The following is a 26,687-nucleotide window of genomic DNA, read 5'->3' on the forward strand; positions in this document are numbered from 1 at the left end:
TGTGGCAACTCCCACAATGCTATCGGGGGGGGGGGTGTTCCAGGATTTTGACCCTGCTACGGTGAAGGATCTGACATATATTTACAGATCAGGATGTTGTGGTGTGGAGGACAATGCCTAGGTAGAAGCTATTCCGACTGGACAATGCAACAGCGTTAACACAGTAGATCAGAAGAATTCTTATCATTGGGGGAGTGTGAGGGGGGGGAGGGGGGAGAGAACAAAGGAGGACCTGCACGGGATACTTTGTAGGATACTGGGTGTGCAAAACAAAGAATATCACTGTGACAATAAAGCATTAATTCATTTATTCCATCATTCAAAAACCAATTGGTCCGCTAACATTTGCAAACATCCTCTCCACATTCACTCGAAGCAGGCCTTTCACTAATCGGTAGGTTTCAATGAGGTTCCCCCCTCTTTCTTCTAAATTCCAGCGAGCACAGGCCCAGTGTTGTCAAACGTTCTTCGCATGTTAACCCAATCATTCCTGGCACAGTTGCCCTTGAGAAGGTGATGGTGAGCTGCCTTCTTGAACCCGACTGCAACCTTGTTTATCAGCAGCCTGGCTATTTGTGGGTGAATTCGGTCTAGTGAAGGAGTGTGACTTAACACTGTGGGTCACAGCTACTGCTCTGCACTGGTCTGTGCGTTCTACCTGCATAGACTGAGTAAGAGGTCAGCAGATGCTGCTGGTCAACTTTGTTAAGGGACCCACACAGCAGGGTGACTCCTGGCACTATCTTCCACATTATTAAATGGTAGAGTGTTCCTCAGGGTGACAGAGTTTCCACATGTTTTCTGCCAGCATTGGAATTGCTTCAATTACAGTATCAGCCCAGTGGTGTGGGCTTTTGCCGTGCCGAGACAGGTATTGATGGCAACTATCTAATCCGCTTATCACCACCAGCCCAGTGCCAAAACACTGGCAGCTGCAGAAATGTTACAGTGAGCAAACCTCGTGTCCTCTTCTCAAAGAGTACGTCACAAACAACTTAACCCGCTTCAAGCAACAGGAGCCACAGCGTCCACAACGTTTGGATTGTACAAAGATGATTTACGAGGATGTTGCCTGGACTCGAGGGCAAAGCTAAAGGGAGTGGTTGAGCAGGCTCGGACTCTGTTCCCTGGAGCACAGGATGATGAGGGGTGATCTTATAGAGGTGTACAAAATCATGAGAGGAATAAATTGGATAGATGCACAGAGTCTCTTGCCCAGAGTAGGGGAATCGAGAACCTGAGGACGTAGGTTTAAGGCGAAGGGGGTATAGATTTAATAGGAACATGAGGGATAACTTTTTCACACAAAGGGTGGTGGGTGTATGGAACGAGCTGCCGGAGGAGGTTGTTGAGACTAGGACTATTGCAATACTTAAGAAATATTTAGACAGGTACATGGATAGGAAAGGTTTAGTTGGATATGGGCAGTTGGGACGAGTGCAGATGGGACTGTGTGGGCAAGTTGGACGGTGTGGGCAAGTTGGGCCGAAGGGCCTGTTTCCATGCTGTAAGACTCTACAAGCCTATCATGATCAGTACTCATGAAAAGACACGTGGTGTCTGGAACTCCAGCATGCCTCGAGGAAGAGGGAACACATCTACAAGCACCTGAAGGGCCAACAGACAACTGAGACCAGAGGAACAGGTAGTTGGTGGACAGTGTACAGGAGTGGCAAAAATGCCAGAACTTGCAAACTCCTCCGTGCTATAGGCTCACAAAAACACACAACTTTACAGGACGAAGGAAGAGCATGCTATTCAGCCGCATGTAACCTGACATTATAAACTCGTTCCTCTTTCTGCTTTAGTTTAGTATATTGCCACATGTACCAAGGTACAGTGAAAAGCTTTTGTTGCGCTATAACCAGTCAGCGTAAAGACTATACATGATTACAGTCGAGCCATCCACAGTGTACAGATACATGAGATTAAGAAGAACAAAGTCAAAGAAAGAAATGCTTCTGTTGGAGTAGAGGTTTAAAAGAGTTGGAGCGATTGTAATGATTGATTGCAGAACCACTTCTGTGGCCAGTACACAGACAGTCGCCTGACTTGGGTGCCATCTTGGATCCACAGATGCTGCCTGACCTGCAGAGAATTTTCAGCAATTTCTGGTTTATTTCAGATTTCCAGCCCTCGGTGGATTTTAGATTTTAGGAATTTAGGATTTTAGATCTTAGGAAATTTGTAGGAATCAACAAGATCGCATTTCAATATTCTAAACTCTAAGGAGTATAAGCCCTCAGTGATGAATCTGCTACTTACAAGAACCTCATATATCCCACCGTAATATCTGCGTCTTTGTTTAATTAGTTGGACCAGACCTATTCACAATGCTCCAGCTACGATCTCACCTGGGCTCGATGCCTAATCTTGAGCAAAACACACTCACTTTTGTACTCAAATCCCTTTGCTATAAAGGCCAACATGTAGTACTTTTGATTTTCAAATTTCAAAAAGCTGGAAATCTGAAATGAAACAGGGAATGCTGGAAATACTCGGGTCAGGCGGCATCTACAAACGGAAAATCTGAATGAAATAATTCAACTCAATGACTCTTCATCATCGACCTGAAATGTTAACTGTTTTTCGCAAAAGGCAACACAGATAGCTGGAGTAGCTCAGTGGGTAAGGCAGCATTTCAGGACAACATGGATAGGTGACATTTTGGGTTAGGACCCTTCTTCACAACAAAAGGTTGCTGCCTGACCTGCTGTGATTTCCAGCATTTTTGCAATTTATTCAAACATGTCATTTTCCCTGCTAATTATTTGTTGTACCTGGTAGTTCCATAGAAAATAGGTGCAGGAGGAGGCCAGCACCGCCATTCATTGCGATCATGGCTGATGGTAAGTTAACTTCAAGAACCATGTACAGATCCACCACAGATTTTCCGGCACCCTTGGTTCCAAAGCTTTGTCGGACCAACTGAGGTCACGGCCTTGATGGGGCCGATACCGGCCCACGAAGTCAGCCTCGGAAGTCGGCTACGGGAATGAATCTGCTGGCTCCGGTCGAGCCCGAGTTCCACAGCTCTGGTTGCAGCCGGCAAATCCGACCTGCCCATCTAACGCGGAGGTGAGCTATGGGATTGCATCTGCTGGCTCTAGCTGGGTCGAATTCCAAGGTGCAGGGGGACTAATTCAACCTGCCGATTGGCACCAAAGTCCCAATGAGGTCGAGATTGGCCGCACCACCTGGCCTAGGTGCCATATTTTTTGGGGGATTTCAAGGGCGCTCTCGTAATTTTGTCCGGATTAAAGGAAGCTCCGCACCACCAGTTGCAGGAAAATCTGAGGCGGACCTGTAAAAGGACATCCAGGTCCCTCAGAGACTAACCATTCTGACACCATTTGTAAATACCCCAAATCCATCGGTTCTCCCTTTGTCTAATCAATCCTCAAAAACCAAACACATTTGTTCAACATGGTTTCTCTTTGGTCAGTCTATGTCCACTCCACTACTGCTCCCATTAATGTCTGAATGCCCCGTTATCACTTCCCTAATCACAGATTCTGACAGGTTCCCTATGACTAACACACGTCAGACTAACACTTAACTGTAGACCTAGAACTGGTCTAGTTCTTTTTCTGTCCGGCTCTCCAAACAGTTAGGTTCCTTTTAACCGTCAAGGTCAACAATAAACCCAATTCCTAGACTTGGATTTTTCTGTAGCATTATATGTTTTCTTCTTTGACCCATGTCTACCCTTAACTTCGCTTCAGATGCACGGCTGTAGCACTTGTTCTTTTATCTTCCTTTTTTTTACTATTCATTCAAGGAATGTGGTGGGGGTGGGAGTTTGCAACCTTCACGTGATCCACCCTGTTTCGACTAATGTAACCCGACGTGCACAAACAAGATCAAATCGAACAAGTTGACCTACAGCTTTAGGCTGTGCACGCCATACGCAAGAAGGAGGAGGAATGTGGGCTTTGTAGGTTGAGCCACCATTTAACTGCCATCCCTTAATTGTCCTTAAGAAGGCGCTGGCGAGCTACCTTTTGGAACCACTGTGGTCCTTGAGGTGTGGTTACAGAAACTCGGTGGGGAAGGGTAGGACTGGCAGCTCAATGCTCCAGGGTATAGATTTTTCTATATCTTGGGTAGAGATTTTTCAGATAGAGAGGGATGTAAAGGAGGGGGCAGGGGAAGGTTGCATTCCTGACTGGAGAGAATGTCACTGCTGCACTGAAGGGACATCTTGGGAGGTATTATCCAGCGAGGCCAAATGGTTACAACTCAGGAAAAAGATAGCTGCAATCACTATGATAGACACAAAGACACATCCCAGGAGCTGTGGCTGCGGGCATAGAGCCGCGGGCGACGCTGGATTTAAAACACTGCGGTGCCTGGGATTTGAGATCGCCAGAGTCGAAGCTCCAGCCAGCGCAGCCTGAGGACAACGGGTGCCGCGGTCTCTGGAGAGGAAGCGGCCGCTCCAGACATTTCCAAGCCGCTGAGGGGTGTTCACCCGACGCCGGAGTTCCAGCTTTCCGGCAAGAGGGCCTGAAAACATCGGACTGGCTGCGGAGGCCACAATAGGCCCGACTATGGGTGAACAGGGGATGGGACTGGACTTTTTTATGTTTTTATGTTTATTGTTAAAATTCTTTAATGTTGTGTCTTATCTTTATTCGTGTGCTGCAATGGCAAGTCAAATTTCACTACACCATTTTGTGTATGTGATAATAAATGTCCTTTGATCCTTTGAAAGTGCTGGAGTAACTCAGAGGGTCAGACAGCATCTCTGGAGAAAAAGGATGGGTGACGTTTTGGGTCTTGGGCCCTTCTTCAGATTGAAAGTACAGGGGAGGGAAGTAAAGGCCAGAACGAAGCAGGGCCGCAATAGATGACCATGGAATGGTGGAGCCCATAATGGCCCATTGTTAGCTGGCGAAGAGGTGATAACGAAAGGATACGAGGATGCTATTAAGGATTTTAACCCAGCGTCGATGAATTAACTCCAGCCAATATATGCCCGTGTCAGGCTGGTGTGTTGCTTGAAAGGCAACTTGTAGCAGTGTTCCCGTGCTTGTGTTGCCTTTCCAGCCGGTAGAGGTCATGGGTTTTGGAAGATGCTGTCTAAGTCACCGTCAGTTGCTACAATGCATCCTGTAGATGGTACATAATGATGCGTGGAAAGGAACTGCAGATGCTGGTTTATAACAAAGATAGACACAAAGACAGTGCTGGAGTAACTCAGCGGGCCAGGCAGCATCTCTGGAGAAAAAGGACGGGTGACTTTTCGGGTCGGAACCCGATTCGGAAGAAAGGTCCCGGTCCAAAACGTCACCCATCCTTTTTCTTCAGAGATGCTGCCTGACCCGCTGAGTTTCTCCAGCACTGTCTTTGTGTCTATCTTCTGGAGATGGTACAGCCGGCTACTGCTGAGTATCAGTGAATGGTTATGGATGAGAGCCGATCAAGCGAGCAGTTATGTTCTGCATGGTTTTGAGCTTCTTGAGAGTCATCGAGCTGCACTCAGCTTCGTAAGTAGAGATTATTGTATCACGCTTGTAGACTATGTACCTTATCTTTAAATACTAGCCACTGCTGGTTTACTTTCAAATCCTTGAACAATCGACAAGAGTAAATTCATGCCTCGTGCTTTGTAAATCGACCTGTATATAAAACTCTCTTATTCTGATCATTGTTCCTCAAAAGCCTTTTAACTATCAGACTCATCAATAAATCATTTCTCATAGCACAATGACAGGTCTCAATTGCCTGTTCTTTCAATGTATTTTTATGCAGACAGTATAACTGGTAAGGCAGGTGAGCTTTGAACTATAAGATTGCAGTCGTTACAGAAATGCGGTTGAGAGAAGGGTAGGACTGGCAGCTAAACGATCTAAGGTATAGATTGCACACATAGAGAGGGGTGTAAAGGAGGGGGCAGAGGAGAGTTGTGTTACTAGAGAGAATGTCACTGCTGCACTGACAGAACATCTTGGGAGGCCAAATAATTAAAACTCAGGAATAAGAAAGCTGCAATCACCACGATAGACACAAAGTGCTGGAGTAACTCGGAGGGTCAGGCAGCATCTCTGGAGAAAAAGGATGGGCGACGTTTTGGGTCGGGACCCTTCTTCAGACTGAAAGTAGAGCGGAGGGAACTGGAGGTTATAAAAGGCCAGAACAAAGCAGGAACGGCAACAGATGACCATGGTTAAACCCATAATGGACCATTGTTGGCTGGGGAAGAGGCGATGACAATAGACAATAGACAATAGGTGCAGGAGTAGGCCATTCGGCCCTTCGAGCCAGCACCGCCATTCAATATGATCATGGTTAATCATCCCCAATCAGTACCCGTTCCTGCATTCTCCCCATATCCCCTGACTCTGCTATTTTAAGAGCCCTATCTAGCTCTCTCTTGAAAGCATCCAGAGAACCCGCCTCCACCGCCCTCTGAGGCAGAGAATTCCACAGACTCACCACTCTCTGTGTTTCCTCGTCTCCGTTCTAAATGGCTTACTCCTTATTCTTAAACTGTGGCCCCTGGTTCTGGACTCCCCCAACATCGGGAACATGTTTCCTGCCTCTAGCGTGTCCAAGCCCTTAACAATCTTATACGTTTCAATGAGATGTCCTCTCAAACTCCAGAGTGTACAAGCCCAGCTGCTCCATTCTCTCAGCATATGACAATCCTACCATCCCGAAGGGATATGAGGAGAGGAACTAGTAGGATGACTCGGGTTAGGGAGGGAGAGAATGCAAGGGTTACATGAAGTTCAGAGAAATTAATGTTCATACCACTGGGCTGGAAGCTGCCCAAAGAAAATATGCGTCTACAGTCCTTTCTACACATCACTATGTGAGTAGAGGTCTCCAAATAGTAAACAGAGACTACAGGAACTGTAATGCCTGGAGAGGTGAGAACAGCAGGGTTGTAGTGATAGAAGACACAAAGTGCTGGAGTAACACAGTGGGTCAGGCTGCATATCTGGAGGACGTGGCACATATATTAGAATCAAGACAGTAGCTGGGGGAAGGGCAAGTCGACTCAAGAACAAAGGAGGGCGAAGTCCTTGCTGGGTACTTTGCATCAGTATTCACCAAGGAGAAAGACATGGATGATGGTGATAAGGGAGGGGTATGTTGAAATTCTAGGACATGTTGACATTAAGTAGTAGATAGCATTGGGTCTTGAGATACATTCAGGTGGTTGAGTACATGGGCGGCATGGTGGCGCAGCGGTAGAGTTACTGCCTTACAGCGCCAGAGACCCGGATTCGATCCTGACTACGGGTGCTGTCGGTGTGTTCTCCCCGTGACCGCGTGGGGTCAGCGCGTAGGGTAGTGTTAGTGTACGGGAGTCACTGATCGGCACGGACTCGGTGGGCCGAAGGGCCTGTTTCCACACTGTGTAAACAAAACTAAATCTTGCCCTAACTGTGGTGGTATAAACTTACTATTGTCTATTGTCTATCTATCTATCTACTATTGTCTATTGTCTACATTAAGGTGGTTATGTCCCCAGAGCCTGATGAGATCTTACGCAGGGAAGCAAGAGAGGAGGTTGCTCGGGCCTTGACAGAGAACTATGTTCAGGGGACATCGGTTTAAGGTGAGAGGGGAACGATTTAATAGGAACCTGAGGGGTGACTTTTTTGTATGGAAAGAACTGCCAGAGGAGGTAGTTGAGGCAGGTACTATCGCAATGTTTAAGAAATATTTACATAGGTGTAGAGGGATTTTTGGCCAAACATAGGCAGGTGAGACTAGTGCAGTTGGGACATGTTGGTCGGTGTGGGCAAGTTGGGCCGAAGGGCCTGTTTCCATGCTATATCAATCTATGGCTCTAACTCTTTTTACCCACAGGCAAGGTGCCATACGACTGGGGAACAGCTAATACAGTCCAATGTTTAAGATGGACAACAGGGACAAACAAGGAAATTTTGGACAGTAGGCCTTACATCCAGTATGGAATATTATCCAAGATTCTTAGGGACAGTATTTACTTGTATTTGGAAGAGCATGGATTGTAGAGATAGTCAGAATGACTTTGGGCAGGGTGATTCTTGTCTGACAAATTTGTTTTGAAGTTTTTTTTTGAAGAAGTGACAAAGATAATTGAAAAGAATAGGGCAGAAGACGTTACATTGTTTGCATGGACTTTTACAGGGTTCTTTATATGGTAGGTTGGTCCAGTAGATCAAGAATGGAATCCACGGAGTTGGTAAAATAGATCCAAAATTGGCTTGGTTACAACTAGCAGTCAATAGACAATAGGTGCAGGAGTAGGCCATTCGGCCCTTCGAGCCAGCACCACCATTCAATGTGATCATGGCTGATCATCCCCAATCAGTACCCCGTTCCTGCCTTCTCCCCATATCCCCTAACTACACTATCTTTAAGAGCCCTATCTAGCTCTCTCTCTTGAAAGCAGTCAGTAGACACGGAGGTGTGTTTCTTGGACTTGAGGTTTGTGACCAGTGGTATTCTGCACGGATCATTCAGCCGCGCCCCTCGCCTCACGCAGTGACCGCCGGCCAAACCCCCCCCAGCGCCGGTGAAAGCCGAGCATCAGCCATCAACAGGGGCACACACAAAACTCTGCAGCAACTCCGGAGAAAATGAATGGGTGACGTTTCGGGTCGAGACCCTTCTCCAGCACCCCATGTCCATCCCCGCCGACGACCGGCGCTCGGCCCCCGCCTGCATCGTGGGGGCCAACCGACAGCCACTGGGAAAGGCGAGAGGAACAGCCGAGGTCGCTCTATGACCTGTGACGATGCCGAGGGATTCGGGTCCCATTCACTGTGGGGGAGGGCAGGTGCGATTCTCCCCAGGTCCGGAGCTCCGGCCTCAGTCGGTGCAGCGGTTACTGCAAAGGAGCAGCGGTCAAAGGGATAGATGGCAGGAGAACGAAGGCTGGGACTGGGGAACGGGAGAGGGAGAGGTGCTTCCCCCCCCCCCCCCCCCCCCCCCCGCGCCAGCTGCAAGTCCGGCGCCGCCCCCGCAGAGGGACAGGAACAGTAGTGAGACCCCGCTCACAAATCTGCCTCGTGTGTTATGCAGGAGAGGGGCGCGCGGTTCGCCCCTGTATAATAACCTTGTATAATCCGGGAGGGCAGCCCGAGTGAGAATGGAACCCATACACCGAAGCTGAGGGGGACTGGACCGTGATTCATTAGATTGTCATTGCTGAAATTTCTGCATGGACCAGTGGAGAAGGGAGAACTAGTGTTGCTAACTCCAGTAGCAATTCAACAGCGCTTGCAGCGCCGGAGACCTGGTTCAATCCAATGTTTATCTCCAGTGACCCAAGACCTGAGCATGCGCAGTCGAAATACCGAACTCGCGTATACTGAGGACTGGGCCAGGGACGGAAATTCCAGGGGGGGGGGGGGGCAGAGCACAGTGGATTGGAGGAGGGAGACGTCCATGGGGCAAAGCTCATAGAGCGGAGCTTGAATCGCGTGCCCAGGTCAAGCGAAAAACATTCTCGGCAGCCCTGGACACAGACCTGCGCCTCATCCGCAGCCAGGATCGATCCCGGGTCTCTGGCGCTGCAATCGCTGCCGAACCGCCACTGGACCATCCCCGTCCCTACCTGAGTGCCACCCCCCTGCACCCGGGGGTGGCCAGAGACATCGGGAGTCAGATGGGAGCGGTCAACGCAGAGAAGCAGCGCAAAACCCACCTCAACTCTGCCTGCTAACGACGACCCAGGTTTACAGCCAGCGCGGAGAAGCAATGCTAGCTCCACGGCTCCTTGCTGGTGTCCCGTCAGTCCAGGCAGGGCTGTAGGTTAACCCGGCGAGACAGGCAGAGTTGAGCTGCATTTAGCGCTGCTTCTCCGCGCTGGCTCCGTGCTGGCTGGCCTTACGCCATTCAATGTGATCATGGCTGATCATCCCCAATCAGTACCCCGATCCTGCCTTCTCCCCATATACCCGGACTGCACTATCTTTAAGAGCCCTATCTAGCTCTCTCTTGAAAGCATCCAGAGAACCAGCCTCCACCGCACTCTGAGGCAGAGAATTTCACAGACTCACAACTCTGTGTGAGAAAAAGTGTTTCCTCGTCTCCGTCCCCTTATTCTTAAACTGTGGCCCCTGGTTCTGGACTCCCCCAACATCGGGAACATATTTCCTGCCTCTAGCGTGTCCCAACTCTTAATAATCTTATATGTTTCAATAAGATTCCCTCTCATCCTTCTAAACTCCAGAGTATACAAGCCCAGCTGCTACATTCTCTCAGCATATGACAGTCCCGGGCAAACAGATTGGATATGATACAAGGGGCATGGTTCTGAGGAGCTACATCTACCACTGAGGTACAATGTTAGTGCGGAAACCTTCCACTGTACAACAGAGGTACATGGGCATGGCCGGGGTTAGTGTACAAGATCCACAGTAGTGTGGCACGTCTGCCAAGTGACATTCAAAAACTGTGGTTGCTGATCAGTCACTATGCTACATTGTGCAGTGCTGGAGTAAACCGGATCTGATACCACACAACACAGTCCTGAGATGCAGATCTGACCAAACATTAACAATATAGCACCAGTGACACATTTGATATTGAGGAACAGTGAAGTACAGTGCAGGGGAAGTTATTCACTTACAACACCAAGTTACTGAAGTATAATGTGGAAACTCTGAAACTAAGAGCAATAATCAGAAATGGATCTCAACTCTTACAGGATAGCTTCATAGAATCCAGCACTTAAACCCTGGCCTGACTGGATGAAATATCATTGTGAACAGAGAGAGAATCATTTTGTTTTTTTAAACAACAATTTAGGAGTACAACATTATCTATGAAGAAAAAGAAACCAGTGATTCACAGGAGGGGTAATGCTAAAAGAGTAACACTGACCACAGAGGGAATTAGTGGGAGAAATGAACAAAAACTTACAGAGGTGGACATGTGGAAGGGTTTATGAAATAATCCTTTGCACCAATTTATTGATAGCGGAAGACAGTTAAGGGTCTGTCCCACCAGCATGCAACTGCATGCGGCTAGCATGACCTAACGTGGTCGCTTGAGCCATACGGCTTCGCGGGGCCGGTCCCACTTCGATCGCCGGAGGCGTATGGAGTTGTGCGGGGCTGGTCCCGACATCGCACGGGGCTCTGAAAAACTGACACTGTCCAAAAATTCCGCGCGGCAACGGCCTGTCGGCCCGCAGCCGCATTGAGGCCTTACGCAGCGTCCCGACGCCGTACGCAGCGTCTCAACGCCGTACACAGCCCCTTGACGGCGTATGCCTAGCGCGTGGTGTTGCGCAATGACGTCACCGCCCGGCATGCCGTTGCGTGATGACGTAACCGCCCGACGCCGTACGACGTGCAAATTCAGTCGGCCCGCCTCCTGCCCAGCTGATTGGTGAGTATGATGTCGGGACCAGCCCCGCACAACTCCAGACGGCTCCGCGGTTCGAATTGGGACCGGCCCCGCGAGGCCGTACGCCTCAAGCCACCACGTTTGGTTGCGCTAGACGCATGCAATCGCATGCTGGTGGGACAGGCCCTTTAGATGGCAGAGGCCATGGGGATTTCACTGGGATCTCAAGACAGGTAGGGCCGCTCCAGAGCAGTGGATATAATGGGGATACAATGGACAAGACTTTGATGCCCGTGGGCAAAAAGGCCCACCAAGATTTCACATGGAGCCCTTGGATAAAAGAGTGGAAGGACCAAGCAGTGTTTTTTTTCCTGGAGAGAGGGAAGAACAAGTAAAGCAAAGGATAGCAAGCTTTAGTCATCACCAGAGCACAGCAACTCTCTGCCGCACCATTCCCACACCCGCCCACCGACAACGCCCTCGCAAAACGCGGCCGCGACTCTTACCGTTTCTCTGGCCATTTCTACAGCCTCTTGCAGTCCGTAGAGTCTCCCAGAGATCAGGTAGACCCCGCTGGCCCAGAGCACACAGGACTCGTGGATCCACAGTTCGTTGGGGTCGAGAGGTAGTTGAGGGAGCTGCAGCTCCACCTGCGGGCCGAGCTCACTTTTAAATCTCTGAGTCCGTGAGTCGACAGAAGTCTTTACGCAGCAGTGGCAGTGCCGGTGCCCTTTGCTGCTCCTGGGACTAGCCCAGGAAGGGGTGCAATCTTCGCTGTAGTGGCGCCTTTTGAGCCTGGGGTGCCCCGGGACAGTCCCAAACTCCTTGCCCTCGTCTCCCGACTGGCTAGTCTTCAGCAGGTCGGGCATGCTCCGGTGCCTCACCACCCTGCTTGGCACCGGCACCATCTTCTTCGGGGGTGGGTTCTTGGGCAGGGTGGCAGCGTACTGGTGCGGGTAGTAGGGTCCATAAAGGTCGCCCAGGTCACGGTGATTGGCGCACTTGCCGCACAGGCAGCAGAGCACGACGCCAAGGGTGGAGGAGTCAGTCACCACCGGGCCCTGCACCATATGCGAGGACGTGGGCAAGGCCTTGCCAGCGCAACTGGGCGGTGGGGTGCAGGCCAGGCCCTGCTCCCCCTTCACCCCTTTCTGGGCCCTGTTTTGATCATCGTGGTTGTTGATAATGGTGCAGAGGGCAGCCTCTCGCTTCCTCTCCAGCAGCACGTACGGAGAGAAGCCTTTGTCCTGGGTTTCTACCCGCCTCCAGCGTACAGTTCGAATAGTGTGTTTCAGTTTAATGTCCGGCTCTATGGGCAGCACCATGGGACCCTCGAGCCTCTTGCGGCGCCTCCGCTGGTGGGAGGCCGGTTTCTTACTCTCGGGCACCACCTTGGGTTTGGCCTCCTCCTCCTCCTCCTCCATCTCCTCCGTCTCCTCCAGGGTCGGTGGGTCCTGGCACTCCTGCCGATGCCGCTTCTGCTTGTTGATGCTACCCAGCGGCCTTCCTCGCTTCTTGCCCGAAGGGAAGTAGCCTTTTATTGACGCCTCCACCTTGGCGGTGAAGCCAGTGGCATCTTCACCAGCGTGGTGCGCCAGGGAGCAGGGCAGAGGGCAAGGGGGGCCACACTGCTTGGAGTCGGGATGATGTGGTGCCCGAGCGGATGGCACAAAGTCTTTGCAAATCTGGGAGCAGTTGGCGTGGCCCACCTCACCGGTACGACCGGGGCCACGAGCCTCCATGTCTCCCTCCTTGGCATCAGCATCCACCTTGAACCCAGGCAGCACCATGGCCGCACTGGTCCTCTCCCACCCTGCCTCACTGACAGACAGGATGTCCTCTAGAGTCAGGCTGTCGGAGGCCCCATCGAGCATCCCAGTCGGGGGAAACTTCCGGCCATTGGGTGATGTGATCTTCTGGACGATGGCTTCCAGCTTCAGGCCGCGGCCCTTCCGCGGCGGTAGGGTTTTGGTCTTGCCGGGACTGGCGAGGGAAGCGGCTGGAGACAGGCTCCCACCGGGGCTGCCCTTCTCATCGTTCATCTGCTGGCACTCATCGCCAGGCTCGGCATTGTGCACCGGGATCGGGCCGGCACTGCACTGCGAGTTGTTGGGGTCACAAGGGGTCATCGAATCCTTGGCTTTTGGCTCTTGGCAAAATCGTTTGGCTGGAATAGGCGATATAAAAGATCTTATCCTCCTCCTCGACAAAATGGAGGATTGAACCGCGGCGTCCTCTTGACGTATTGACTGTTCAGCCAGCTGTGGGCTTTGGATGTCATGACCCTGAGGTGAAAACATCTGCAATGAAGGATGACCACTCATGTCCTGTTGCGTGGCCTCAAAGAGCCTTGGCTCTTTCAGCATCCCGCTCCTGCAGATCTCGGGATCTGGGTTTTTCCCATCAATTGTGTCTGCCCAGCCGCCCATCCCTTCAGGATTCTGCATTTGCTTCTGTGAATGAATTGGATACCTCATGGTGGCTTCTGACTCCATACCCGAGGAACAAGAGTTGACTTGCTTGGTTAACAGGGAGGACAGCGTGTCCGAGTTTGCAGAACCGGGATACATGGTGACTTTGTCCAACGAGGGCGGCATGTGATCGCAAGGTTGGCCGAAATGCCCAACTCTGCCAGCTTCTGGCATCACTTCCTGCTTGACAAATGGCGCTCTGGTCAGGAAAGTGTTCCCGTCCGCCCGCGCCGAAGGTCTCTTCTTCCTCCCTCCGCCTCTCCCTGCCCCCCTTCCGTACGGACGGCGCCCCCTGGTGGATCGGTTGTTCAGGGCTTGGTGGGGAAAGCTGGTGGTGGGTCCCATGGGCAGTGGAGTGGAAATCATGGTGGAACCCCTGACCAGGTCTGAAGGATCGTACTTCCAGTGGGGAGAGAGTGTCCTGCCATCTCGGCTGTCAAGGTGACCAGAGGGCCTTTGCTGACACAGGCTTTGGCCCATCTCACCTTTGATTCGTGCTTCAGTCATCATTGGTATACCTGGCTGGATGACAGACTGGCCTGCTTTACAAAATCTATCTTCTCCCTTCACGTTGCGGACAAAGTCTTGGTCGTGAGACTGCCCGCAGCTTAGCGGCATGGAGCTCCGGCCAAAGGGCCGGGAGGGGGAAACGTCGCAGATGACAGACTTCCTCTCCGACATCACGCTTTCCAGTTGGGCCTCCAGGTCAGCCCTGGCCTGCTCGGTGCCAAAGCCGGGTACTCTTCCATCACCCCAGCTAGAGGGTGGTGCCAGGGCACTGCCATGCACGTCCTTCCTCGCCAGCTCGATCATTTGCCGCACTGGGTAGCCCGGCTGCTGCGAGGGATCCATGAATCCCGAATATTGCAGGTCGGGAAGGTAATTTGGGTGAAACTTTCTCCCGGGATAGTTGGCTTGCAAAGCTTCTTGGAGCAAGCTGTGGCTCTTCTCAGCCTTACTTGGGACCACCTTCCGGTCTCCAAGAGTGAACTGGTCGGGCTCGGCTTGGCCGTAAGGAACGGCCGGGTACTGCATCTGATGGTAGCCGCCTTCGTTCCTCGGCATGTCGCGGAAACCGTACACCAGGCAGCTGGGCGACTTAGCCGAGTCCAGCCTGGCAGCCATGGGGTCGTTGGGCAAGGTGGCTCCTTGGTGCCCAAGGCCATTCCCATTCTGGGCGGCTGATATCACCGCACCGCCACGGTTGTTTGGTTGCTGGTTGCGTCCGGGAGCTTTCTCATTGCCGACAGGGAATGGGGTCTGCCTCGAGTGCTCGTCCTCTTGCCCAGCCATGCCCAGCACATCCTCCCTGCCGCCCATAGCTTCCCGGGACACGATGACCCCCACCGGTTTTTCACCCCGCCGGGTCGCCTGCTCCACCAGCGATGCCATGGCGCCACCTTTGCCCTCCTGGCACATCTGGACCATCAGTTCCTCCTTGGACAGGGGCCGGCCAGCGCCGTTGCCGTGGGAGCCGGCCGGCGAGCAGAGGGCGTTGACGGCGTCGGGGTTGCGGTGCTTGAAGACCTGGTCCGAGCAGCAGCTCTGCCCGCTGAGCTGCCGTACCCGCTCGGCGTGGTCCTCCGATGAGCTGGAGCAGCCGCCGTCCAGGGACTCCGCATGTGGAGATTTCAGCTGCTCCTCGAGGCCAGGAAGCTCGCCCAGGGCCCCAGGCCTCTTGGCGGTGCGGCGGGCGTGCCTGCGGTGCAGCGCTAGCGATTCGGAGATCAGCAGGTGCTGCACGGTGTTGGGGATGTTGGCCACCTGCGAGCTCAGGGCCGTCAGGCTGCTCAGGCCCAAGTCGGACACCCGCTTCTCCCCACCCCCCTCTAGACCAAAGCCTTCGTAGGCCCCGGACTGGGAGCTGGGACTGGGCATCAGACTTGCTGCCGTGGGACTAGGCATCAGCCCCGCTGGTGTGGGACTAGGCATCAGCCCCGCTGGTGTGGGACTAGGCATCAGCCCCGCTGGTGTGGGGCTAGGTTCGTGCATCTGCTGCAGGATGCGGCTCCTCGCCACCATGCCCATGGATCCCGCCCCGCACTGAAGGCTGTCGCTGTTGACCAACAGAGGGGACGGGGTGGAGCTGCACGAGGGCGACTGGGCCACCGGGGGGGCTGGAGACGGGTTGGATCCGGGGCTGAAGTTCTGATGGAATGGCATGGGCGACTTGGCGGGAATGTCGGCCGAACAGTAGGAAGCAAACTGCTGGTTGAGCAGAGCCAGCTTGGCGGGTGTGGAGTATTGCAGGACCCGGTGTTGCTGGCCTGCCAGTGGCTTCGCCTGTTCGAAGCAGGGTTTAGATACAGGCGGCTGGTAGCTGTACCCTGCTTGGGTCCCGTAACCAGCGGCAACTGTGGCATTGACCGGGTAGCCATCGCACTGGCCGCCGGCACTGGTGTGATAGCCATCGAACGCCTGCCCGGGAGGCTGGCTGTAGCCTTGAGGAGACAGGTAGGAGGAGGGGGAGGAGGAGGAGGAGGTGGTAGAGGCAGTGGTAGTGGTGGTGGAGATGGAGGAAGAGGACTGGAACTGCTGGGGGTTATACTGGGCTGCGCGGTGCTGGTACTTGGCCAGCAGGCCGGAGCCCGACTGGTGGATGAGCTGGGAGAGGTGAGCGGAAGAGGAAGGGACTTGGCTGCCTGGGGTTGCCTGGAAGGTCTGATGTCGCAACTGTTGCTGCACGGCGGCGGGGGAAAACTGACTGGCGTACACGTCCTGCTCGAAGTGGCTGTAGCCGGGCATGGCGGTGTGGGGCATCCGCCACTGGCCCTCGCTGAGGTACTGCACTGAGTAGCCAGCAGCCGGCTGGGCTCCGTAACCAGTCTGCAGACGCCCGGCCAGCCTGCGCTGAGCCTGGGTAGCGGTCAGCTCCTTCTCCCTGGAGTAATAGTAGTCGGTGGGATCCCTCCGGAAGGGTTGGTAGAGCTGCTGGTCGCAGCTCTCGCTGACCGGTCGGTTGGTGTAGCCGCTGAACATCTGACCCTGGTGGTACTGGTTGTGGTCTCCCAGGCGCGACGTCTCCTGGGCCTCTTGGTGCAGCAGCCTCTGGTTCCCATGGTAGCTGCTCTGCTCTCGGTAGGACTGCATGCTGCGGTGTTGCGCAGTTCGGACCCCAGCAGCTTCTGCAGAAATCAGACACAAGCGAGATTTCATTGTTTAGTTTTAGAGATGCGCCGTGGAAACAGGCCCTTCGGCCCACCGAATCGGCGCCGAACAGCGATCCCCGCACACTAACACTATCCCACCCACGATTATACGAAGTCAATTAGCCTACAAACCTGAGGTAGACAAAAATGCTGGAGAAACTCAGCGGGTGAGGCAGCATCTATGGAGCAAAGGAAATTTCCCGCTGAGTTTCTCCAGCATTTTTGTCTACCTTCGATTTTCCAGCATCTGCAGTTCCTTCTTAAAGATTTAGCCTACAAACAATAAACAATAGGTGCAGGAGTAGGCCATTCGGCCCTTCGAGCCAGCACCGCCATTCAATGTGATCATGGCTGATCATCCCCAATCAGTACCCCGTTCCTGCCTTCTCCCCATATCCCCTGACTCCGCTATTTTTAAGAGCCCTATCTAGCTCTCTCTTGAAAGCATCCAGAGAACCTGCCTCCACCGCCCTCCGAGGCAGAGAATTCCACAGACTCACCACTGTCTGTGAGAAAAAGTGTTTCCTCGTCTCCGTTCTAAATGGCTTACTCCTTATTCTTAAACTGTGGCGCCTGGTTCTGGACTCCCCCAACATCGGGAACATGTTTCCTGCCTCTAGCGTGTCCAAACCCTTAACAATCTTATATGTTTCAATGAGATGCCCTCTCATCCTTCTAAACTCCAGAGTGTACAAGCCCAGCTGCTCCATTCTCTCAGCATATGACAGTCCCGCCATCCCGGGAATTAAACTTGTAAACCTACGCTGCACTCCCTCAATGTCCTTCCTCATGTATGTCTTTGGTGTGCGGGAGGAAAGTGGAGCAACCAGGGAAAGCGCACGCAGGTTACGGGGAGAAGGTACAAACTCCATACAGATAAGCACCCGTAGTTAGGATCGAACCCGGGTCACTGGCGCTGTAAGGCATCAACTCAACTGCTGCGACACTGTGCCGCAGATCTTTAAAGAAAAGTGCATCGTCCATATACAATACATCCCACAAAACACGGAGCAAGATTTGTTTTCCCGGGAAAGAGATAATCATAGCAAAGCAGCAGAGGTGGGGAGAAAACACCGTTGGTTGTTGACAAGTCTCTGAACTATAATTGTAATGGAATATGAAGATATGATAACTAACATGAGTTAGAACAAGGTTAGCACAGAAATCACGGGAAACTTGAAGTGTGGGAAGGAACTGCAGATGCTTGTTTACACTGCAGATAGACACCAAATGCTGGAGTAACTCAGCAGGTCAGGCAGCATCTCTGAAGAAAAGGAGCAGGTGACGTTTCGGGTGGAGACCCTTCTTCAGATGTGGGAGACTTTAATCTACATACAGACTGGGAAAATCATATTTGTACCAAGAGAGTAAGTGGATTCCTGTTTGTTTAAGAGATGAGAAAAGACACAAAGTGCTGGAGTAACTCAGCGGGTCAGGCAGCATCTCTGGAAAACATGGTTACGTGACTTTGTGGATCGGGACTCTTCTTCAGACAGATCAATCTGAAGAAATGTTCCGATCCGAATCATCACTTCTCCATGTTCTCCCGGGATGCAGCCTGACCCGCTGAGTTACTCCAGTACTTTGTTTGGTAAAGCAGCATTTGTAGCTTCTACATTGCATAAGAGACGGATGTGTGTTGAAGAACCAACTATCAAAACTGGCTATTTTCGATCCAGACCTGTGCAACGAAAAAGGAATTATTAATCGTTTTTTTTTACAAAGTAGCCCAGAGAAAAGAGAAACCATCATATGAGAGGACTTTACCTTGTTTGAAAGTGATGTACTTCAACGCAAGACCAGGGTTTTCAACCTAAATAAAGGAAATTAAAAAATAATAGAAAATACTGGGATACTCAGCAGCCCTTTTGGATAAGAGTCGCCGACTTGGGATGTAAACAGTTTCTCTCTCCTGACCTGCTGAGTATCCTCAGCAGATTTCAATTTACACCATGTGATTTTTAAAAAAATGTTCAAGAGTTAAGGACAGGTTTGCTGTGGTGAACTGGGAAACTACATAAATGGGTTTGATAGCAGACATATACAAAGATAAAGCACATATTTAAAACAAATACACTTTCCATTGGGCAGGAAAAGTGGCTCAGACTTGGATTACAGAAGGTGGCGCAGTGGTAGAGTTGATGCCTTACAGAGCCAGATGTCCAGGTTCGATCCTGACTACGCATGCTGTCTTTACGGAGTTTGTGCGTTCTCCTTGTGACTGCTTGGGTGAGCCCAAGGACTAGAACTCTCTCGTTTACTCTCCTTCTATTTTGGGGGTTTGTAGATTCATTGGCCTCTGTAAAATTCCCACTAGTGTGCAGGGACTTGATGTAAAAGTGTGATAACATAGAAATAGTGTGAACAGGTGATAGATGGCCAGCGTGGACTCAGTGGGCCAAAGGGCCTGTTTGCACGCTGTATTTACAAACTAAACTAAAGTATTTTCACTTTCTTTGATTTGATATTGATTTCTTTTGTTTCCATTACCAAATTCCAAAATCTCACCAATCCCCAGGCATCCTGCATTTTTCCTGATAACTGCACAGCTTTTTTTAAATGTTACTGCAAATGCTGGGATCACGAGCAAAACACAAAGTGCTGTAGGAACTCCGCAGGTCAAGCAACATCTGTGGAGGGTTATGGACAGATGACGTGTTGGGACAGGACCATTCTTCAGATTGTTCTGTGATTTAATTTCTTCTGTAACCCATGACTAGACTACCATTGTGACTTTATGCCTTCAAGGAAATATTTATTTGTTGTATGTATTTTTTTTTAAATATCAGCCTCAGGCTGTTCAGTAACATATCTATATTACTAAAAGTCTGATCTTGACTGCTTTTGGCCCACTGTGCTGCGATTTCCGAGAGAACGCCGCCACCTACGGCCGTCATTTTTGGCCACCTCGCTCAGAGCCCCCCTCCGCCTTCCGTGAGGATTTTTCCCGTCGATGAAAAATCAGAGAGATATTAATGTTTTTTTTTAAATCGCTATTCTTTCTGCTTGCCCCCGCTGGCGGCAGGGGGGAGGGACTATAAAACCCGGAAGTGTAGTCCCTCCCGTGTGATGCTGGGACCCAATGGGTCCCACTTAGTCTAGTACCTTAATGTGATTTTCCAATCCAATACAGCCAACCTGCCCCTCAAACCTTCAGGGATGTTTTTTTCTGATAGAAAACCCTGGTTTCACATTGGAAATCACTTCCGCACGTAATGTAAAACTCTATCATATTATGGTCACTCTTTACAAGGGTGCCTGTACAGCACCATTAATCTTCCCGTTGTACTAGGTCTAAAACAGACTGTTCCGAAGTCAGTTCCTCAATATATCAATCAAGAAATCTGTGACATCTATTAAGAGCAGCATGGTCATGCAGCTCAAATATCTATCTATGTGTGTTGGAAGGAACAACAGATACTGGTTTAGACTGAAGATAGACACAAAGGGCTGGAGCAACTCAGGCAGCATGGAGAAAAGGTCCAGGTGATGTTTTGGGTCAGAACCCATCTTCAGACTGAATGTTGAGTGGAAAGGAACTGGAGGTGGGAAAAGGCCAGACCAAATCAGGGCCAGCAACAGATAACCAAGGAAGGATGGAGCCCATAATAGCCCATTGTTGGCTGGGGACAAGAGGATAAGGAAGGATTACCGGGATGCAAACAGTGGAATTAGTAGGACGACTAGGGTGGGGAAGAGGAGGGAAGATAGGGCTTACCATAAATGCGCGAAATCAAAGTTTATATCTCAAGTATCTATCAGATTCCGCTCAGTATATATTCCATGACACCGCTTCCACTGTACTCCAGAGATACAGACCTCAGAAGAGATTCCTCCACATCTATCTTAAACGGATAACCACTGATTCCGGAAAATCTGCTCCTAATTCGAGATACCACCCAAGAGGTACATTTTCTGTAGCGGGAGAGCCTAGGACCAGAGGGCACAATCTCTGAATAAAATAACTTACTATTAGAATTGGAGATGAGGAGGAATTTCTTTAGCCAGAGGGTGATGAACCTATGGAATTTATTGCCACAGAGACGGCGGTGGAGGCCAAGTCATTGGGTGTTTTTAAAGCGAAGATTGATAGGTTCTGATTAGTAAGGGCATGAAAGGTTGTGGGGAGATTGCAGGAGGATGGGGTTGAGAGAGAAAAATAGATCAACCATGATCGAATGGTGTAGGCTCGATGGGCTGAATGGCCTCATTCTGCTCCCATATCTTATGGTCATAGTGAAATCATTCCCCAAGTCGACCCCCTTTATCAATATCCTGTATTTCAATAAGATCACCCTTCATTCGTTTAAGCTCCAAATATCATAGACCAACACGCTCAATCACTCTTCATATGTCAATACCTTTATCCAAGATACAACCCAGTGAAACGTCTCTATAAAGCCACCAATACAAGTATATCCCCCTTAAACACGGAGGCTCAACCCCAGTGTGAGCTCAGTGTGTGCATCAAAACTTTCCTCTTTTTATAATTTACAAGTCCAAGTGGGACCTGTTGGATCCCGTCCCCTCAACGCATGGTTGCGGGGGGGGGGGGGGGGGGGGGGGGGCCTGCGGTATCACACACACACTAACCACCCCACCCACACACACACACACTAACCACCCCCCACACACACGCACTAACCACTCCCCACACAATACACACACACAAACCACCCCCTTTGATATTATATTAATATTAGCGTGAGCTCAGTGGCAGCAGGTTGCATCAAACCTTCCTCTTTTTATACTTGATATTGCTTGTAATGAAGGCTAGTGTCGCATTATTTTTCCTAATTACCTGTTGCACCTGCAAGCCAATTCTTTGTGCGTCATTCACATTGCCCCCCCCAGCCTCCTTTGTACCACAACATTTTGCAATCACCTTGTAGACACGTTTGTGTAATGACAATTACAGTAGATCATAACTTTAACTAATTTACAGCTACAGCGAGGATTTAGATTTGAATCTGTCCTCTTGCATTTTTCCATGCTCTTAATCCTCCTGCTGCTTGCTTTTGTTTTCCTTGACAATTCATTTTGCTTACTATGTTTCTAACTTCCACATGCAACTCACACTCTTGCCCACCTCTCCTCTTAAGGGGCTGTCCCACTTACCGGATCTTTCAGCGACTTGCGGCACCCGTCACAGTCGCTGCAGGTTGCCGGAAATTTTCAACATGTTGAAAATCCAGCGGCGACCAGAAAAAGGTACGACTCTTTGGGCGACTACTCACGTACATTTTTCTGGTCGCCACTAAATTTTCAACATGTTGAAAATTTTCGGCAACCTGCTGTGACTATGACGGGTGCCGGCAAGTCGCCGAAATAATCGCGTAAGTGGGACAGGCCCTTTAGGTGCCCATCCCATTATCAAGCCGGTTTTCTATTTTTATCTTCTTATCTCACACTTTTTGTCATTTCACCTCTGGCCTTTGTCCACCCATCTGCCAATCTCCCTCACCTGTATCCATTGGTCACTTGCCAGGCTTTGTTCCGGCCCCACCTCTCTCCCTCCCACTACAATCAGCCTGAAGAAGCGATCGACCTGAAACATCACCTATCTGTGTTCTCTGGAGATGCTGCCTGACCCACTGAGTTACTCCAGCATGTTGTACCTTTTTTTTATAAACCAGCACCTGCAGTTGCTGGTGTAGACATTTGTTCAATTGGGGTACTGAAACTTTGCGATCAACGAGCCCAGCAGCTGCCGACATCGTCATTAATTGCACACATGTCCTCCAGAGATGCTGCCTGAACCCCTCAGTCATTCACACATGGTTAGGTGTTGGGACCCTTCTTCAGACTGATTGAAGTGGGGGGTGGGGGGGGATGAAATAAGACCACGAGAATGATGACCATCCAAAGGGGCTTCAGGGGCGAGTATCACAACAGCAATGAAGTACAGTGTGTAAAAATGTGAGGTTATCACTTTGGTATAATGTCAAAATGTTGCAAGATTGGGGAAAGATGCTCATAGTGCCCTAAACCTGCTTGCATACATCACTGAAACCTGACGCAGATGTGTTGCATACATTTAGGAGGATCAAGCGACATTGCACTTTGTGACCCGATGTCAGAGTCAAAGTAAAGCTGTCTACGTGCAATTATATAGGGCCTTGGTTAAACCGCTGTCTAATGACAGTCTCATTACCAAAAAAGGATACACTGAGTCTAGCAGACGATTCACCAGATTGCTACCTGGATTGCAGGTTTGCCATGCTATTCTGCATGTTGCCGCTCTGATCAAGAAGGCAACTCTGATCAAGAAGGCTCACCAGCGTCTCTTCTTCCTGAGGAGACTGAAGAAGGTCCATCTGTCTCCTCAGATCCTGGTGAACTTCTACCGCTGCACCATCGAGAGCATCCTAGACCCCTGCATCACAGTTGTAGGCAACTCCTCTGTCTCCGACCGGAAGGCATTGCAGAGGGTGGTGAAAATTGCCCCGCATCACCGGTTCCCCGCTCCCCTCCATTGAGTCTGTCCAAAGCAAACGTTAACTGCGGAAAACGCTCAGCATCGCCAAGGACTGCTCTCACCCCACACAATGAAGTACAGTGTGTAACAATGTGAGGTTATCACTTTGGTATAATGTCAAAATGTTGCAAGATTGGGGAAAGATGCTCATAGTGCCCTAAACCTGCTTGCATACATCACTGAAACCTGACGCAGATGTGTCGCATACATTTAGGAGGACCAAACGAACATTGTTTTTTGTGACAAGAGGGTTTATATACAAGAGTAAAGCTGTCTACGTGCAATTATATAGGGCCTTGGTTAAACCGCTGTCTAATGACAGTCTCATTACCAAAAAAGGATACACTGAGTCTAGCAGACGATTCACCAGATTGCTACCTGGATTGCAGGTTTGCCATGCTATTCTGTAGAGGCCTAACCAACTCATTTTAGAAGAATGAGGGATGACCTCACTGACCTCACACAAACCAACCTCACTTCCATGGACATTTAGCAAGGCCAGCAGCATCATCGAGGACGCGTCTCGCCCTGGCCACAACCACTTCCCCTCTCACATCGGGCAAAAGGCATAGAAGTGTGAAAACGCACACCTCCAGATTCAGAGACAGTTTCTTCACAGGGTTATCAGGCAACTGAATCATCCGAAGACAACTAGAGAGAAGTCCTGAACTACTATCTTCCTCATTGGTGACCTTTAGACTACCTTTGATCAGATATTACTGGTTTTATCTTGCATTAAATGTTATTCACGTTATCAGGCCAAATTTGGAGTACTGTGAGCAGTTTTGGGCACCATATCTGAGGAAGGATGTGCTGGCTCTGGAGGTTTACAAGATTGATCCCAAGAATGAGTAGGTTAACATACGATGAGCGTTTGACGGCACTGGGCCTCTACTCGCTGGAGTTTAGAAGAATGAGGGGGGACCTCATTGGAACGTACTGAATAGTGAAAGGCTTGGATAGAGTGGATGTGGGGAGGATGTTTCCACCAATGGGAGAGTCTAGGACAAGAGGTCACAGCCTCAGAATTAAAGGACGTTCTTTTTGGAAGTAGATGTGGAGGAACTTATTTCGTCAGAGGGTGGTGAATCTGTGGAATGTTCATATTGTGTTGCAAGCTACTCAAGCAGATTCTGAGGTGCAGTTCCTCCAAACTACATTCCTTTATATGATTTCACATGTCACATCTCTTCTATCCTTATCTTATTCCATGTTCTCCTGCCTGGTGCTGCCTGACCCGCTGAGTTACTAGAGTCCTAGAGTCATGGAGCGTGGAAACAGGCCATTCGGCCCAACTTGTCCACACGGAACATGCCCCACCTACACTAGTACCACCTGCCTGCGTTTGGCCCATATCCCTCTAAACTTATCCAACCCATGCACCTGTCCAAATGTTTCTTAAATATCGTGATGGTACCTGCCTCAACTACCTCCAACCTTTGTCCAAAAATGTTGCCCCTCAGGTTTCTATTAAATCTTATTCCTGTCATCCTAAACTTATGTCTTCTGGTTTTCAATTCCCCTGCACTGGGCAAAAGACTGTGTATTTACCCGATCTATTCCTCTCATGATTTTGTACACCTCCATAAATTCATCCCTCATCCTCCTGCACTCCAAATAATAAATAATACTCCAGCACATTGCGTCTTCTTTTGTAAACCAGCATCTGCAGTTCCTTGTGCAGGCATTTCTTCACCTGGGGAACTGAATCCATGGGGTTCCTCTATACCAGCATCTGCCGAGGCCACCATTAATTGCATTCAAAACAGTGATCGATGGATTTTGTGATTGTGAAATCAATGGCTGTGAGATAGCTTGAAAATGGCGTTAAAGTAGGAATTCAGCAGTCAGACTGACAAAGGCTCATCTGATTCAAAGGCACTCCAAGTAAGAAACCCACACAAGAGTCTGAAGAAGGGTTCTGACCTGAAAACGTCACCTATTCCTTTTCTCCAGAGATGCTGCCTGACCCGTGTGTTTCTCCAGCACTTTGTGTCTATCTTCAGAAGAAACCTACCCATCTGACATCTGACTGACTGCTGTCTGATATACAGCTGGCTTTAGATGGAGGGGCAATAAATCCTGCCCAAACACAAACCGTGAATAGATAAATTGAAAGGCATGGCTCTCTCTTATAGCAGGTTTGTTGCAGTTTAGCCTAACTATAGGGAGGTTTCACGGCAGTCGGGTCACGACCCATGACCCGTACTGTTGCTACGCTACTCCAAATGGAGTACACGCGATGAACTGCAGGTAGGCACTTACCATTGTTTCCAGCGTAGCGGGCCCGTTAAAACCCGCTGAAATTGTCAATTTTTGCGCTGTAAATAATTATGGAAATCGGGATAAGCGTGTGAGACATTTATCCTACTTCAGAATTCCAAAAGTGAGGAGAAATGACGGTAGATAGAAGCGAGAGCTGAAGGGACAACAACAGCCAGAGTGCTTGGCGAACATTGGCCGTTTGCTCACTGCATTTCATCAACTAAGGCATTATTTGGTTTTTTTCTTGATTCCTTTGGCATCTAAAAAGTTTCAGAAGTGATAAATCTGGCTGTAATTTTTTTAAATCGCCCATGGTTCTCGTGGGTTTTTACATACAAAATGAAAACGCATCTGAAGAAAAATTTACAGCCAGATTTATCACTTCTGAGAATTTTTAGATACCAAAGGAATCAAGAAAAAACACAAATAATGCCTTACTTGATGAAATGCAGTGAGCAAACGCGATAATTCCCAATATTTTCAATGTTTACCAAGCACTTTAGCTGCTGTAGTCCCTTCAGTTCTCGCTTCTCTATACCTTCATTTCGCTTCACTTTTGGAATTCTGAAGTTGGGTACATGTCTCTCACACTTACCCCGACTTCCACAAATTTTTTCAGCGCAAAAATGCAACATTTTGGCGGTTTTTAACAGGTAGGAAAGTACACGTTTCTAGCATTAATAACATATACCGGAAGTGACCGATGTCTTCCAGTTGGATTTAGCGGCTCCGTACGTCGAGCCCTATGACCCAGTGACCTTTCGTGCAACCTCCCTATTCAAGAGATGATAAACACAAAATGCTGGAGTATCGCAGCGGGACAGGCAGCATCCCCAAATAGAAGAAATGGGTGATGTTATGGATCAAGACTTTTCTTCAGATTGAAAGTCAGAGTAGAGTGAGACACAGAGATAAGGAAGTGCAAAGTGTGAGAACGAGACATCAAAGGAGATGGAGTTCAAGGAAATAGATCATTGTTAGCAAGGAAAAGGTGACATCAAAGCAAACAGAGATAAAGTGCAA

The 26,687-nt window shown here is 49.9% G+C and overlaps 1 protein-coding gene and 1 long non-coding RNA gene across 5 annotated transcripts in view; one reads left to right on the forward strand and one right to left on the reverse strand.

The window, feature by feature from the left end:
• Positions 1-26,687, reverse strand: part of tcf20 (transcription factor 20) — an 85,789-nt gene that overhangs the window by 12,294 nt on the left and 46,808 nt on the right. For 3 of the 4 annotated variants that reach the window (XR_004410114.1, XM_033013422.1, XM_033013423.1), the window contains exons 3-4: positions 18,689-18,734; positions 11,808-16,897 (exon numbers count right to left, since the gene is read on the reverse strand). Coding sequence is in view for 3 of the 4 variants with exons in the window: in XM_033013422.1 (XP_032869313.1) it covers positions 11,808-16,897; positions 18,689-18,734 (5,136 nt within the window). In the remaining variant the exon portion in view is untranslated. The remainder of the gene's footprint in view (positions 1-11,807; positions 16,898-18,688; positions 18,735-26,687) is intronic. The other variant, XM_033013425.1, reaches the window with a different exon arrangement.
• Positions 1,254-20,568, forward strand: LOC116967004. The gene is made up of 3 exons (XR_004410115.1): positions 1,254-1,265; positions 4,734-4,736; positions 20,458-20,568. It is a non-coding gene; the product is annotated as an uncharacterized LOC116967004 (long non-coding RNA).

The sequence above is a fragment of the Amblyraja radiata genome, chromosome 38 (genome assembly GCF_010909765.2).
Source record: "Amblyraja radiata isolate CabotCenter1 chromosome 38, sAmbRad1.1.pri, whole genome shotgun sequence".
NCBI lineage: Eukaryota > Metazoa > Chordata > Chondrichthyes > Rajiformes > Rajidae > Amblyraja > Amblyraja radiata.